Raw genomic sequence first — 15,631 nt, 5'->3', positions numbered from 1 at the left:
GCACACACTCCCCAGGCCCCCGGAGGCAGAGGAGCTGGGCTGCAATCTTAGGAAGCCACCACTCTCCAGGATCACGGAGGCAATGCCAAAAAGGTCAGCAGCAGGCAGGTTGCTGCTGGCTGGGGGAGCAGGGGTAGCGAGGGGCTGTGACTCTGACTCACCAAACCTCAGCTTCCTGCTCCCCTCCCCCTCCCACCACTGACACTGAGAGGAGGTGGCAGACAAGACAGGGTGGGGGAGGACAGGTGTCTGCTGGTTGGATAGAGTGTTATTTTTCTGCGTACATAAGAATAAATACTAGCATTGATTGTTACTTTCCTACTTTTTCTACAGTTATGATCTTAAGCAAACTTGATAAATTTCAGATGTATAGATGTATACTTAGCGATGTATCTACTTTATCGTCAGAGGCATCTTCACTTGTAACTTCAAAAATTTCCAGCCCCCCCACGCCACACACACACACACACACACACACACACACACACACACACACACACACACACACACACACACACACACACACACACACACACGAAGCCCCCAGGGTCCATCCAGGCCCACTCCCAAGGGCCATCCTCAACAGGCCCAGGCTGGCTCACCCTAAACTGTGGCTCCTCCCCCAGGGCCAACTTGTGTGCAGCCCCAAACCACCATCTGGGCTCAGCCCTGGCTGGCACCCAGGGCTCACCCAGTTCTTGCCACGAGGCAGCAGGAGGAGGAAGGAAGGGAGGTGTGTGCGGATGGGGACAGTAGCCTCTGCCCCATCTCCCTCCCGAAGCCAGTGGGCAGGTGGCCTTCAGGGGGCTGCTCTCCACAGCCTCTCCCCCAGGGAAGTGGGCAGAGTGGCTGGCCACCGGCCACTGCCCACCCTCCCTACCCCGTTCATCGTGTGGAACGTCTGCTCCCACGTGCAGGGCTCCACCCTCCAAAGAACTGAGCGCAGGCTTTCCTGGAGGTGTCCAGGCCACCTAAAGAGGTGGGGGGCGGGCAGGGAGGATGGCACTAGGCTAGGCAGGTGAGCATTCCCCTGCCAGCTCCTCCTCTGGGCCATGATGGTCCCAAACTTGGCCCTCAGGTCTCAGCCCAAAGAGCGTCACCTCCTCTAGCCAGCTCTCTGCACCCTGCCCAAGTCTGGGGCCTGCAGTGGGACCCCAAGAACCTCCCACCCTCTAACACAGCCTTCTGGGATTCCTGGTGCACCTGTTGGCCAGCTGAGCCAGACAAGAGCTCCACGAGCAAGAAGCTACATCTCCGCGTCCAGCGCTGCACCCCCCTCCCCCCACGATCAGCCCCGCTCACACACCACAGGCAAACACGTTCCTCAGTAGGAAGTCCAGGGCAGCTTCCGGAGCCCCAAGGCACACCAGCGCTCGCCGGCCCTCCCTGGAAGGGCGCACCGTGGATGTGTCCTGACTCCCTCACCCTTCTCTGAGACCCCAGCCCATGCCTCAGCTCTGTGCCAACAGGGGCTGGGCTGCAATCTGGCTGCTGGCCTGCATCCTGGGGGTGGGGGTAGGGCTCTGCCACATCTCCCAGTGTCCCCCACCCAGTCGAGCTTTTGAGGCCGTGAAGGGGACCTACAGCAGCTGAGTTCCCTGCCCCACCAGAGGTGCCCCACCTTGGGGTAGACAAGAGAGAGGACACCTCCACCCCATGGTGACAGGACTAATCCAACCAGCACAGCTGTGCGTCACAGGGCGGGACTTGGGGGGGCCCTAGGAGGAAGGGCAAAGAGATCCCCTGAGACACAGACGGGGACAAGAGCTGTGTCCCCACAGCCAGCCCCGGGGCGGGGAACACAGAGCTCACGTCCGTCATCTGCTGGCAACGCCATCACCAGTGCCAGGCTCCGATGCCTGGGCCGGCCCAGGCCAGCATGTGCTGTGGGCAGAGGCGAGGGAGGATGGCACCCTCCTCTGCCCGCCCCTCTCCACACCCACACACACACCCTGAGACTAGCCGGGCCGTACGAAGGACGGCACCGTCCTGCTGCAAACCCAACCTCCCACCTCAACACAAACCTCAACACACAGGCCACTCCCAGCTGGCCACAGCACAGGACAAGTGCAGAGGGGCTGCAACCTCTCCAACCTCCCCGGTCAGACCCGACTGGCTCTGACCCAAGGACTTGGACCCTCAGGCTCCCAGGGTGGGGCTGGGAGCCAGCCAAGGCCATCCCAAACAGCCCCAACCTGCTCCAGAGAGAGAGCAGGAACATGGGTGGGGAGAGTAGATGGGGCCGAGGAATGTGGCCAGCTCAACATGGTCAGGACCAAAAGAGGCCAGGCCAGGGGTGGAAAGTCGTCTTCTCAGATATTTGGGGGTGGAACCCCCAGCAGCAGGAGGGGTCCAGCCCCTCCTCCCTGGCAGATATGCACTCGGCCATCTGGTCCGATCAAAGACACACCCCGGCACTGATCACACTGTGTAAAATCAGCTGACCACCATCAGGGCACTCCCTGGCCAGGAACTGGACAAGGTAGTCTCTCTGGCCCCCACGAAGTCCCCAGGGCTGGGCCAGGGTGCAATACAGGCTAAACCCATGTACTTAGTGAAGGAGCTTCCCCAACTCACCAAGGGAGGAGCCTACACCTTCTGAGATGAATGAAAGCGAACCACCCAAGCCCCTCCCTGCCCTCCTGCCTGGAGCAGTCTGCCAGGTAGTAACCATGAAACCAGGGTACTTCCTCAGGTAGGACTCTGGGACTCAGCACCCAGAAGCTCCGCACAGGATGTCCAGATCCAGGCCAAGGACAAGCCTTCTACCACTCCGGCACTCTCCACTGAACCCAAAAGACCCTATGTCTTGCCCTAGTGTCCTAGGCCTGCCAGCACGCAGGGGTGCCTGCATGCCACCTCCCGCAGAGGTGCCCACTGTCTGTGCCAAGTGGTGTCCACACACTGGCTGCTCAGCATTAACAAGACACCCATCACTTCCTGGAGCCTTCTGTGTGAACAACTCCATGTGTGTATGTCCACCTTGTGCTCAGAGCAGCCTGGGAGGTCTGTGTCACTCACCCTACCCCCAGAAGAGGAAGGTGAGGTGCGGAGGGCCGAAAGACTGGTCCAAGGTCACAGAGGTATCAAGTGGCAAAGCAGGGACCACTGAGCCTCATGCAGTGCTCCTCTGCTTCAGACTTCCCCACCACCTCGCTCTGCCCTCAGTCCCACAGCCGGGATTCCAGCTCGTGGGCTTGTTCCTCACAGGGATGGACCAGTCATGCCAAGGGAGGCCCTGAGGCTGGGTAGCCAGCCAGCAGCTGACCAGCTCCAACCCCAGAAGACAGTGGTTAGGGGGCTCCATGGCCCCCCAGCCCTACTGAAGGGGACATCTTGAGAATCACTCCTTCCAGTCACTGGGGGTGAGCAGGCACTGTGGGCGCCAGCCTTCTCCCCTGCTCTGCTCAGAGGCCACACACACCTGGGGTGCCCACCGCCTGTGTGGCTCCAGCCAGCTTGTCACGGAGCCCACCCATGCCTCCTCTCACCTTCCTCACATTCACTCCAGCTGCCACCACCATCAGCATGCCTCCCACACTGCCCTCAGCGTCCTCAGCCTCCAAGCTCACTCTGCTCATGCAGCCCCTGCCCTGGCACGCAGCCTGGGGGCCCTCACGCTGGGGCAGCACCTTGGCCAGCCCTGTCTCCCTGGATCCAGTGCACCCCGCTGCTGCAGCTGGCATGTCCTCCTCACTGCCCCCTCCCCACATGCCTTGGAGCAGACGGCTCTCCCTCTGGGCCTGTTCAACACTGACAGTGAGCCTGCCACGTGCAGACTGCAGGATGAGGACAACTGGTCATTGCCTACAAGAACGCCCTCCCTGAAGGGAGAGACATGCTCATGACTGAGGGTGTCGGGATGGATAGGACAGGAGGAGCGGAGAGGAGGAGCGAGTGTTGAGTGAAAGGGCACGAGGAGGGTCTGGAGAGTGTGGAGTCCAGAAGGTATAGGCTCAGCCAGAAGAAAAGCAAAGAGGAGTGCAAGTCCAGGTCCTGGATGGTGACAGAGGCAGCTGGGGTGACAAGAAGCAGGGTAGACTGGGGGTCTCGACCCCACTCTCAGGCTCAAGGTTCAGCCCCAGCCTGACCACACAGCCACCCCACCCCCCAATGACACGCGTGCCCTCCTGCAGTTTGGGATCTGAGACCGCAGCTTAGCTCTGGGGTAGGCTGGGTGCGAGTCCCAGCCCCTCTGGGGGCTCAGACCAGGCACTCAACCTCTCTGCCCTGACTGCACTCTACACATGGGGGCAACGACAGGGAAACCTCGGTGGGCTGCTGGGAGGAAGAAGTGAGATCACGCACACAAAGGGCTGTGCAGGGCCTGGCACGCTGAGTGCACACCCCAACGCCACTGTCTCCACGGCTGTTGCTGATGTCACTGTCAGGCTGTTTTCTCCTACCCCCTGGGCTGAAGGGCTCCCAGGCACGGGCGCTGACCCTAGACACGGACCTCCTGGCCATCGGCAGCAGTCGCCACGGCGCTCTCCCAGCCGGGGCTTAGCGCAGCATGAAGCCGGCAGGCCTCTGCCCGGAACACTCCTCCCTCCTCTCCACAGCTCCCTCTGAAGTCCTCCGCGTTCCAACTCAAACACCACCTCTTCAAGCAGTAGTCCCTGAACCCCAGCCCTCTTCTGCATGCTCCCCAGCCTCCTGTACCCGAGACACGGCACAGGGGCCGGAGGCTCCAGACCAGAGGCACTGGGGGTCAGAGGAGGGGCTTGCAAGTGAACGTTCCGTGCCCCTGGAAGCAGAGCCGCCCGGCAGTCCGCCAAAGCAGAGAGAGCCCATCCCACCCAACTGGGAGTCGGGAGGCCGAGCCGCCCCAGGGCCCTCCCACCTCCGGGGCGACGCCGAGGCGCTGTCGGCCCGGTTCTGCCCTGACTGGGGTGGGCAATCTCGGCCCGCCCCGTCTCGCCGCGCTGCCCACCTCGGGGAGGTCGGCCCTCCGTGACCCCCGACCCCGGACCCCGAACCAGGGCGGCAGGTGCCCGGCTGACCCTGGGGCTGCCCCGCCGCCCCGGCTGACCCTTCCCGGCTCCCGATCCCCGGCCCTCAGCCCTCGGCCGCGCGCCGGCACTCACCGCGCGGGTGCGGCCCGAACGCCACCAGCACGAAGTAGTCCGCGAGCCGCGCCATGGCGAGGGGCGCGGGCGGGCTCCGCGGCTCGGGGACGCGAGGACGGCGCTCTCATGGCCCGGCCCCGGCCCTGGTCCGCGAACCCCGGACGCCTCGGGCCCGCTCCACCGCGGCTGCCAGGGCTCCAGCCGCCATCTTCCCAGCCAGCCGGCCCGCCCGGCCGCGCCGTGCGCCTGCGCGGCCTCGCTCCGCCCCTCCGTGGGCGGGGTCCGGAGCGAAGCTCCTTCATTGGACCAGCGGCGCGGGCTCGGTTCCCGGGGGCGGGATTCAGCCGCTCACCACCCTCAAGCGGTGACAGCGACGGCGGCTCGGGCGGGTCAGAGCGCGCCTCGCCGTCGCGGCTCCCACGCAGGGCGGAGAAGGGTCGGGCCCCGCCTCTGGGAGCTCCGTCTGGAGTCCGCGCGGCTCCCGGAGCTTTCTACCCCGGCGCTGTCAGTCTGCAGGAAGGCTGGAAGGCCCGGCCCTACCCACAGGTCTCCCAAACTGGGGCCCTAAGCCATCCCCTGGGGCTGCCAGCCTGGTGATAGGGGGGAGTACCCACCCAGGCCCTACCCTTGGGGTTCCCAGCCTGAGGAGGGCTCTGGCCCCACTTGGAAGCCCAGTCTAAGTGAGGTGAAACGCTTAACACATGTACTTTTATGTTTTTAATTTCTATTTATTTATTCGTTCATTCGTTCATTCATTTATTTATTTTTAACACATATACGTTTTAAAAGGCGCGCTGCACGTCCTGCTGTAAAGAGCCGCGTACTAGGCCGTGAGGCGCCGGGGCCTGGGTGCGCTGCTTGGGAGAAGGCTGCACCACTCAGGGTCCCTGACAGTGCCCACCACCCTCAGGGCCGGGGCCGGCCAGGGCCTCCCCCGCAGTGACACAGGGATGGGCAAGGGGGACACAGAGTCTAGGGCAGAACACGCTAGGAGAGGAGATGGGGGTGGGGAGAGGGGCAGCCTCAGGGCTGCTCGCTGACAGGCTGGGAGGGGAAGGCAGGGTTGAACTTGTTTGGGGGTGACTTTGGCTCTGCTTCAAGAACCTACGAAGAAACAAACTGCTGGCGTTCCTCCTCCACCCCCTCGCAGGGGCCCGCCTGGAGAGTGAGTGGAACACAACCCAGAGAAAAGCGCTGAGGGGTTAGACTGCCAGGCTCCCCTCCCTGCCCCGGGCACATGCCCAGCCACAGCCTCCTCTGCTTCTGTACGGTACTGCGTAGATGGGCTGAGAACCCCTCCTTTCTGCCCCACCTGTCTTGAGTTGGCTTTTGTCACTTACACGCAAAAAGGTCCTCACCGCCACATTACCACACCACTGAGCTTGTGCACGGGCAGGCAGTGTCCCAGGGAAGCCCTCTGGCCTAGCACATGAGCCCAGGGCTGGGTCTTCCACAGAGATGGTGGGGACCCTGCACTCCATTTTCTTCCACTCTCATGCCCTCCTTGCAAGGAGCCCATTCCTTGAGCACCTTAGGGTCAAGGGTAGGTTTGGGGTCACTTCTAGACCATGATAGCCCCACTCAAGTTCCTTGCTACCACACTGTCCATGTTACCCTCAGAGGCACTCGCTGCTGCCTGCTTCCTCTCAGTGTGGCTCCAGTCACCTGTCATCCTGCCAACATCGTTGCCCCCCGCCCCGGACAGTTTTCACTGTCCTCACCTGGCAAACCCCAGCCACGCACAGTCCTGCCCATCTGTCTCCTCGAGGCCTGCAGCGCCAGCTGGTGCAGAGTAGCCACAGTGACACCGCGGCCCCAGCTGTGGATGCACTCTCACCACTGCCCAGCCTGCTGACATCTGGTCAGCTCTGTTCTCTCTGCAGTCTCCTCTGACCCCCTTCCCGTGTCTCAGAAATGACCCCACTGTCCTCCTTCACAGAGAAAACAGACTTGCATCACCCCAAATCTGCCTCCCTCACCCCCGCCTCCCCCTCCACAGCGACCACAAAGGCTCTGCCCCTCCTGCCCCCTCCCCACCTCTGGCTGTTTGCTAGGTACCCCCATCCTCAATCTTTCCCTCTCTGTGGATGCTCGCCATCGGGATTAAACTCAGTCTCTCCCACCTTAAAACACTCAAGCAAAACCTCCCTAGATGCTGTCTGCCCAGCCAATTGCCACCGTCGCTTTTCCTGCTCCACGATGATTTCTCTCTAAAGCATTCCTCCAGGGGAACCTCTGGTCTGCTTCTTGTGTGTTTCCATGGGTGAGCGGTGCTCTGAGTGGCTCCGCAGAAGCGGTTCCTCCACCGAGGATCAGTGGGGGAAGCCCGTGGACTTCCCCTTGGGGGGCACGTGGACAGTTACAGACCACAAGTGCCACGAGCTGTGCTGTGCAGGGGCTGTGGGATCACAGGGGGTCTCTGATCCAGTCAAGAGGGATAGGGGTGAAATAAGCTCCCAGGCTGGAGCCTGAGGCCAGAGGACACCCTGCCTGTGAGCTGTCGGGGAAATGAGACCCTAGGCCTGTGGTGGCAGCCAGTGTTCTGAGAGAAAGAGTGCAGTGGCCGAGGGCCTAAGAGACTGCGAATTTTTATCTATTTCTTCCTTATTGGTGGGGTGAGTGATACGGTCACATGTGTTTTGGAAAGACGGTACTGGCAGCACTGTGGAAGGCAGATTGAGGGAGGATGGGGGTGCTGGTGGGAGAAGCAGCAGCTGCAGAACCGGGTCCACCCCTGGGGCCCCTTGCCTGCCCCTCTTCCCACGCCGGGTTCTGTCCTCTCTCTTCACTGTCTGTGGGAGATGGTCACCACACTCCTCACCTCTCAGAGCCTTGCCAGCTCCAAAACTCCCCAGACTGTGTTCCAGGGCTGCCTTCTCTTCAGCCCCAGGCCCAGGACGCTGGAGGCCAGCAAGACATCCCCGCCGGGATGTCCCCCAGGTAGCTAACCCCTCCCCCCACTCTCCCTGCATCAGCAAACAGATGGGTAGGCTGACCCTCCTCATCTGCCCCCCTGCTCTGCTCTGTTTCTCTGACCCATTCTCTCTGTCCCCACTGCACCCTTCCTACCAGCCCTTCAGCACCCACCTCCCTGCTGAATTCCACTTTTCTAGTATAAATGTGATCACATCACCCACCCTCCTTTCGGTAAAAATAAAAAAATAAATAAACCCTAAAAATAAAAAAAATAAATAAACCCTACTGCTCTTTACCATGGCAGGTGGTCACCACTTGTTGATTTATTCATCCTGCTAATGTTTGCTGAGCTCCCACGGCGTGTGCAGAAAGAGGGACGGAGAGTGACCAGGTCACTCATGATGACCCGCTAAGAGGGGGCAGGACCGGAGCAGGGAAGACAGAAGAGGAAACACAAGCAGATGCAGAGATGCTCAGATGACCAGAATGTGTGAGTGTGTGATGGTGTAATTGTCCCCTCCCAGAGGGACACAGAGATGAAGAACCCCGGCACCAAGTCCGTTATCGGTGGACAGGGCATCAGCTTTGTGGAGAGCAGTTTGGCTCCATCTGTCCACACAAACACGGGCTCACCTCTGCCAGAAGGATCCTATAGAGACACATCCATGAGCTCATGAAGAAGGGTTCCTGCTCTTGGAAAGCTTGCAAATCACCTGATTGCTCCCCAGTAAAGGATCAGTTAAGTCACAGAACACCTACATTTTGGTGTAGGATCAACCACAAGAAAGAATGGCAGTCTCTATATTTACATATATTTTTACCTACGTATGTAAGCATATGTGTCTGTATACAGCGCACACACAGGATGCAAACCCCCCTCAACAAAACGCACACGAGAGAAAGTCAAGAACGGGGCCATCCGGACCTGGGAGAGGAATCCACTGGATGGCAGTGAGAGGTTCTCACTTTCTACTTGTTTAAATTTCTGACAAAAATGGGGGGGGGGGGGGGGGCGTAGAGTTTTTAGGAATAGAGCTGCTAGGACCTCTTGAGGAGGGGTCTCAAAATCGCCTCTGCCCAGGCCCCTGCCACTCATTGGCGCGGACATTCGGGAGGCGAGGCCCTGGGACCTAGAGGTGGCGGGCGGGACCCAGCCCCGCCGATTGCACGCCGCAGCATTCAGTTCTTTACCCCTCCGGGCTCAGGGACGGTGTCCCCCACCAGAAGGTGGCGGAGGTGAGGCTGGCCTGCCGGGGTCTCTGGCCAGCCGCCCGCGCTCCCTACGGCCGCCGCCCTCTTTCGGGCGGCGGGCGGAGTTGGGGTCCGGGCGGGAGCACCCCGCCCCGCCCCGTCCCGCCGGCGCGTCCGGCTCCGCCCCCCTAGAAGACTATTTAGCCCCGAGGCGCTGAGGCTCAGGCCCCAGCAGGGCCCCGACCGCCAGCTGACCGAGGAGCTTCACGCACCACTTCGTGTCGCTTCGTGTTGGAGACCCTCGCCGACCTACCGGCGCCCGCCCGCGCGCCCCGAGGTGCGGGCAGAAGCGGTGGCTCAGCCGAGGGCCGCCCCCAACACCTGCCCGGCTCACTGCCCCCTCCGGCCCCGCCCTCATGGTCCGGCTCTTGACGGTCACCCTCGGTTGCATCAGCTTCCTCCACCTGCAGCTCCCAGGCGCGCTGTCCCTCGGCCTGGCCCGGAGCCGGCCGCCCGCGCGACCCAGGTGAGCAGGCCTCAGACCACCCTGGCTGCCGGGGCAGGAAACCAGAGTGCTCGGGGGAGGCCTCCCTCCGACCCCGACCCCTCCCCAGGCCCTCTAGCCCCTGGTTGGGGAAACCCCCCACCTGCTGCTGGGGCTCACCCCCTAGATCAAGGGCCAGCCCCAGGCCTTAAGCAACCCCCCAGCAGGGCAAGAGGCTCCTCTTTCTCTGCCTGTCCTCCTAAGGCATGCCCACTCCTCGACACTGGCAGAGTAGACCCCTCAAAAGGAAAGGTCAGCTGTGGGAGAGGAGGCTGGAGGGGCCCTCAGGCCCGCCCACCTCCCCCCACCCCAAGGGAAGGGCTGAGAGGGAGTCACCTGAGTCCTGAGTTTAGTGGCCCACAGAAGCCAGGGCTGCCCCTTGCCCAGGGAGGAGCAGGTAAAAATGGGCTACTGAGTGGCTGAGGGCCAGGCCCTGAGCCCTGAGCTCAGTGGGCTTCCCCTGCCAGTGACCCCAGGCCTGTGTGGAAGGGAAAGTGCGTGGGTTTATGGGTCCCTGAAAGGCTGGCCCGCCGGGCTTACTTCCTCCATCTCCCTCTGCAGGGAGCCCCCAGCCCGGACTCCTTCCAGTGGCTTGCAGTCCCGGCACCCTGCAGCCCGGCCTGTGGTCTGGAAGCTGCACCAGGCCCTCCAGCCCCAGAGGAGTGCCAGCCTGGCCCCTGCTATGGGTCAGCCTCTCCGGAATGGTCCCCGCCGACACTTGGGTCCCCGCAGGCCCCCAGCCCAGCTCCTGCGTGTGGGCTGTGTGCTGGGCACCTGCCAGGTGCAGAACCTCAGCCACCGCCTGTGGCAGCTTATCGGCTCAGCCGGCCCACATGACTCAGCCCCTGTGGACCCCCGCAGCCCACACAGCTACGGCTGAAGCGTGGCAGGCCATACCCCTGCCTGTCCCAGCTGGGATGCCGCACCCTAATCCCAGAGCTGCAGCTGAGCCCCCAGCCCAGAACTAGCCCCGAAGCTCCTGCAAAGAGCAGTCACTGGAACAGCGGTGCAGGCCCCTGAGGACACCCCCGCCCCACCCTACCCCCACCAGGTTCTGCAGCAGCCAACCTCGGATGACCGTGGACACAGAAGCCAGTGCACGTGTGTGGACCCAGCAGATCCTGAACACCCAGGGGCTCTGCCCCTGGGGAGTGTAACACTTGGAGGCGGTTGGCAGCATTAGAGGACAGGGTCTGCCCAAGCACGTAGGGCAGATGCCAGGGACCTGAACACCCTGGGCCACCTCTGGGCAAGCAGGAGAGAGGAGGGGCCCGGAGTTGGCCCAGCATGGCCTCTTCCCTGCTGGTCCTGACATGGTAGGATTAAAGCTGGACTGCCCTGTTCCAGCTGGGCCCAAGGTCACAATGGAGACTCCCTGCCTGGGTGCCCTGAGGGCAGCTGGGGAAAGGGTGCAGGGGTTCTGGGGCAGAGCAGGGCAGAACACCCTTCCCACTCCCTAGGGCAGGGTGGGAGTGGGGCGGGGCAAATCTCCCAGTTAAGGCAGAAGCACCACCACCTCAAGGTGGGTAGGGATGGCCCAACAAGGGTTGGGGCCCCGCGGGCCACAGGGGCTCCCTGAGCCCCATCCTGCCTGGCGTGGGGACAACAGGAGGCTGGAGCAGGCTTGCCAGGCGCCTGGGGGAGGGGACTGGCCTCAAATTATCAGAACAAGTCCACAGCCAGGGGGCGGAGTTCTTGGTGTGCGTCCGCCCCCGCCCACCGCGGGGGAGGGGGAGGGGCTTTAAGTGCTGTGACACCAGAGCCTTTTGCTAGTCCTGTAGTACTGGCGCCCTATGCCTCAAGGGTTCAGAAATGTGGTTTCCGTTATTTAACAAATGTTCATACAGCACTTAATTTGTCGATGTTTGCCATGTCACCCTCTCAGCCACCCTGTGAAGAGAGCATGCCTTTATCCCAGCTCTGCAGCCAGAGATCAGGGAGGTGCCTGCGGTCCCTGCAGTGTCCACCCACAGAGCCCATACCCTGGGTCGCTGGCAGGCCTGCCCCTCAGATCCCCGGGGGCCCCCTAAGGGCGGGAGGCTCCTGGAAGCGCCATCTGTACTCCCACCCTTGCGCTTGCTCTTCCAGCTCAGGGCTCACCTTCCTTCCACCAGGCCCTGTGGGAATAGTTCAGGCTGGTCCCCGCCCCGCTGGGGAGATGAACTGAGGACAGCAGGGGCCCCGGGGGAGGAGCCGAGAGCGCCCAGGCCCTGAGCCCAGGGGAGGCGTGGATGGTGGGGGGAGGCTGGAACAGGTGTGTGCGTGGGGGCTGGATGGGGGGCAGGCTGGGCCTCAGAGCTGGGAGCCTGTGGCCACCGAGGGGTGTAGAGCAGGCAGGGAGGGTGGGCTATGGCACAGGGCCAGGGGGACTGCAGGGTAAGGAAGAGGAGGGCTCCAGGAGGGCCGAGTCAGGGAGAGTCAGGAGCTCAGCTCAGCCCAGATCCTCCCTGGCCCTGGCCCTGGGGTAAAGTCCCTTGCGGTCTGGCTCTCCACGCGGGATGCTCCCCCGGCCAGAACACCACCCCACACTGCACCCTCCTTGTGGCAACGCAGACTGCCAGGAGGCCCCCAGGATTGCACCACCTGGTGCCCTTGCCGAGGTGCTGCCTGAGCCTTGGGCTGTTTTTCCTTAGGGTCGCCTGCCGTGGTCACAGCATCGCACTGTGGTCCACATGGCCCCTGAGCTCCAGACCGTGTCCTGGCTGCCTATCTGGCACCCCACTTGGAGGCCTGGTGGCAGCCCCCCAGCCCCCCAGCTCCCCCACCCGCTGCCCCTCTCCCGCCTCATCTGGATCCACCGGCTGGCCCTTTGTCCCTTCTCTTGGTCCAAGCCACCACCTGCTTTGGGGTCATGGTTCCAGCCCCCGTCCCACCTCCCCAGGCCCCTCTACAACCTTGCAGCCAATATTTTCTGAGCACTTGTAGAAACAGCGAATAAACCCTGTCCCCCACCCACAGGGACTGATTCCAGTGGGAGGAGGCAGAGGAAACCAACCTCAAAAGTACGGTGCGTGAGGGATGCACATGCACCTGGGAAACTGGAGGCGCTATGGGCTTACATGGGCCGAGAGCACTTTGCCGTTTTAAGTGGGGCCCGGTTGATTCTCAGCGTGGGCAGGAGGCGCCTCGCGGAGTGCCCAGCACCTCGCACCTCACCCACTGCCCTCTCCCGTCCCACTCACCCTGACGGCGCTCAGTGCCCGTCCTTCGCCAGAGTGCCGGCCTCTTTCCAGTGACGGGACCGTCAGCTCCAGGCGGTGCGGTCCCTGCTGTGTCCTCACTGCCTAACTCAGCCCGCACATGACCAGTGCTGTGAATTCATCTCTGCCCTGACTCGAGATGGAGGCCCTCACTCCAAGAGCCCGACAAAGACCCCCTGGACCAAACGTGAGCCCAAGGCTCCAGCCTTGCCCAGAATTAGCAAGAATCACACCCTTGACAGAATCCTGGGGTTTAGCAAGAGTGCCCCCACCCTTGATGTCTCTCCTCTGGCTCTTTTCTCTCCTGACCCCTGCCCACCCAGCCCAGCCCAGGCCCCCGCCCGGCCTGGTGGCTGTAAATCCCCAGCTGACTGTGCTGGGGATTTACTCTGTGTTCAGAGTGGAGCCCGACCTCTCCCTTCTAGGAAAACGTGAATAAAGTTTTCTATCCCATTTTAACAAGTGTCAAAATGACTTTCTGAAATAAGCCCCACTCTGCCCCGCCCCAAATCCCAGGTGCCTGGGGATGATAGGGTGTTGGGAGGGGCCTACCACCTGGGGCATGGAGGTGTTTAAAGCTTGGGAAGCAGGAGTGGGAGTCTGGCTACAGAGCAGCCTCGACCTCCCAGGCAGGTCAGTTGCTCCAGGTACGCTGAGGTTGGCTGGCGGTGGGGGGGTTGGGGGGGGGCGGGCCGCTGGGGCTGCTTCTGTGCTGACACATTAACTCTCAGAGGCCAGGAGGAGGGTGGATGGTCACTCATTACCGAGGGCCAAGGCCAAGGGGCTGGGTGGTGTCCGGTCACTTATGTAACCTGTGGGCATATATACGGGCACCCGGGCCTGTGGAGCTCTGCCCCCTCTCAGGATGAAGGTGGCTGTGGTGAGTACCCCAGACCCTGCACGGGCTGCTCCCCCGGGGAAAAGGCAGCAGCACCACGCCCTCTCCCAGCGGGTTTCTGCTGCCCACTCATCTGGGTCAAAGGTCTCCCTCCTTCCTGTCGTGGTCTAGCTGGGGCAAGGGTCGTCGGCCCAACCCCTGGGCTCCCTGCGGACCCAGGTCTTGAGAAGGAGATGCCGGGTAGGGGTGCTGCCAGAGCCGTGCATCACTGGGGAAGCAGGCATCCTCGGCATCCACCCTGCAGATAAGGACACCAGGAGCCTGGAGTACCCACCACGCCTGTGCTGGGAGGGGCTGTGCCCTGGGGCACCCACTGCATCGCGGCTGCTCCGCCTCTGACAGTCTCGTGCCCCCTTGGGGATGTCCTCACTCCCTCACGGAGCTGGCATTGTGGTGAAATGGGTTCACTCCCCCACCCAACCAGGACCCGGACCCTTCCCTGGTCTACCGGCCTGATATGGAGCCAGAGGTGGCCAAAGACAAGGGCAGCTTCCGAAACTACACGGTGAGCACCTGCGGCTGCCCCCCACTGCGCCCCTGCCTCTCCCACCCCTGGGAAGGGCAGCGCCCCTGTCCCCTTGCACAGCTCCAGGGGCCACCCTGGGGATACCCCGTTCACATGTCGCGGGGCCAAGCCTGGGAGAAGGAGGCAGTGGCCCCATGGGTGTGAAGGGCAGGGGTTGGCGAGCTGCCTGGCTGACCCTCTGCCTTGCAGTCTGGCCCTCTCCTGGACCGTGTCTTCACCACCTACAAGCTTATGCACACGTGGCAGACCGTGGACTTCGTCAGGAGGAAGGTAGCTGGAAGACTCCTAACCCGAACCCCCCGAGGGCCGACCCTGGGGCTACGCTGACCTCTCCCTTACTGGCCCAGCATGCCCAGTTTGGGAGCTTCTCCTATAAGAGAATGACTGTCATGGAGGCTGTGGACATGCTGGATGCGCTGGTGGATGAGTCGGACCCCGACGTGGACTTCCCCAACTCCTTCCACGCCTTCCAGACGGCCGAGGGCATCCGGAAGGCCCATCCTGACAAGGGTGTGCTCCCCACCCGCCCCGGCTGGTGGTGGGGGAGGGTGGAGGTCCGGCCCTCTCCCAGCAGGCCCTGCCCCCGACCCCAGCCCCAAGGCTGTCCCTCTGCCCTGGCCCCTGCACCCCCTCTAGCCTGCCCTGCCCCTCTCTCTCCCCCAGACTGGTTCCACCTCGCCGGGCTCCTGCACGACCTGGGGAAGGTCCTGGCTCTGGCAGGGGAGCCCCAGGTGAGGAGAGGGGTGGAGGGGGTGGGCAGGGCGGGGCCCAGGGCAGCCTCGGCTCTGGGCTCTGGACACCCACTTGGGCAGGCCAGTCAGGCGCACCCACCGCTGCCTGTCTCTCCCCAGTGGGCAGTCGTTGGAGACACCTTCCCAGTTGGCTGCCGTCCCCAAAGCTCTGTGCTTTTCTGGGACTCTACCTTCCAGGACAACCCTGATCTCCAGGACCCTCTGTACAGGTAGGCTTCCCTTGCCGTTGGCCCTCCCCTCTGCAGGGTGTTTCTGAGCCCCCCTCACCCTCTGTCTCTCCCTGCAGCACAGAGCTTGGCATGTACCAGCCCCACTGTGGGCTCGAGAACGTCCTCATGTCCTGGGGCCATGACGGTGAGGCCAGTTAGAGACAGCAACAGTGGGGACTGCGGTGGGGGCCACGCCTCTGGGTGCCTGGTGGTGACACTCTCTCTCCCCCAGAGTACATGTACCGGATGATGAAGTTCAACAAATTCTCCCTCCCAGCGGAGGTAGGTGGGCGGGACCAAACCAATAACCCCGCCCCACCCAGCCC

The 15,631-nt window shown here is 62.7% G+C and overlaps 3 protein-coding genes across 3 annotated transcripts in view; 2 read left to right on the top strand and 1 right to left on the bottom strand.

Annotated features, from left to right (window-relative positions):
* The window catches only part of SBF1 (SET binding factor 1), a 28,449-nt gene extending 23,158 nt beyond the window's left edge, over nucleotides 1-5,291 (bottom strand). The window contains exon 1 of the mRNA XM_007453885.1: nucleotides 5,088-5,291. Coding sequence (XP_007453947.1) covers nucleotides 5,088-5,142 — 55 coding nt within the window. The 5' untranslated portion in view covers nucleotides 5,143-5,291. The remainder of the gene's footprint in view (nucleotides 1-5,087) is intronic.
* A 4,301-nt stretch (nucleotides 5,292-9,592) lies between these two features.
* ADM2 (adrenomedullin 2) lies at nucleotides 9,593-10,600 on the top strand. The gene is made up of 2 exons (XM_007453884.1): nucleotides 9,593-9,702; nucleotides 10,282-10,600. Exons 1-2 carry the CDS (start codon nucleotides 9,593-9,595, stop codon nucleotides 10,598-10,600), a joined length of 429 nt encoding a protein of 142 aa, XP_007453946.1.
* A 3,185-nt stretch (nucleotides 10,601-13,785) lies between these two features.
* Nucleotides 13,786-15,631, top strand: part of MIOX (myo-inositol oxygenase) — a 2,860-nt gene continuing 1,014 nt past the window's right edge. Inside the window, exons 1-8 of the mRNA XM_007453883.1 lie at nucleotides 13,786-13,800; nucleotides 14,243-14,323; nucleotides 14,534-14,614; nucleotides 14,692-14,854; nucleotides 15,008-15,075; nucleotides 15,196-15,305; nucleotides 15,383-15,450; nucleotides 15,538-15,587. Coding sequence (XP_007453945.1) covers nucleotides 13,786-13,800; nucleotides 14,243-14,323; nucleotides 14,534-14,614; nucleotides 14,692-14,854; nucleotides 15,008-15,075; nucleotides 15,196-15,305; nucleotides 15,383-15,450; nucleotides 15,538-15,587 — 636 coding nt within the window. The remainder of the gene's footprint in view (nucleotides 13,801-14,242; nucleotides 14,324-14,533; nucleotides 14,615-14,691; nucleotides 14,855-15,007; nucleotides 15,076-15,195; nucleotides 15,306-15,382; nucleotides 15,451-15,537; nucleotides 15,588-15,631) is intronic.

This window comes from Lipotes vexillifer, unplaced genomic scaffold, assembly GCF_000442215.2.
Source record: "Lipotes vexillifer unplaced genomic scaffold, Lipotes_vexillifer_v1.1 scaffold382, whole genome shotgun sequence".
NCBI lineage: Eukaryota > Metazoa > Chordata > Mammalia > Artiodactyla > Lipotidae > Lipotes > Lipotes vexillifer.
This window is presented reverse-complemented; position numbering and strand designations above follow the sequence as displayed.

What these genes read in the sequence shown, in the direction of transcription:
- ADM2 (XM_007453884.1), top strand. Translation starts at nt 9,593, where the DNA reads ATGGTCCGGCTCTTGACGGTCACCCTCGGTTGCATCAGCTTCCTCCAC. An exon ending in CGGCCGCCCGCGCGACCCAG is followed by an intron (nt 9,703 to 10,281) that starts GTGAGCAGGCCT and finishes CTCCCTCTGCAG; the next exon opens with GGAGCCCCCAGCCCGGACTC.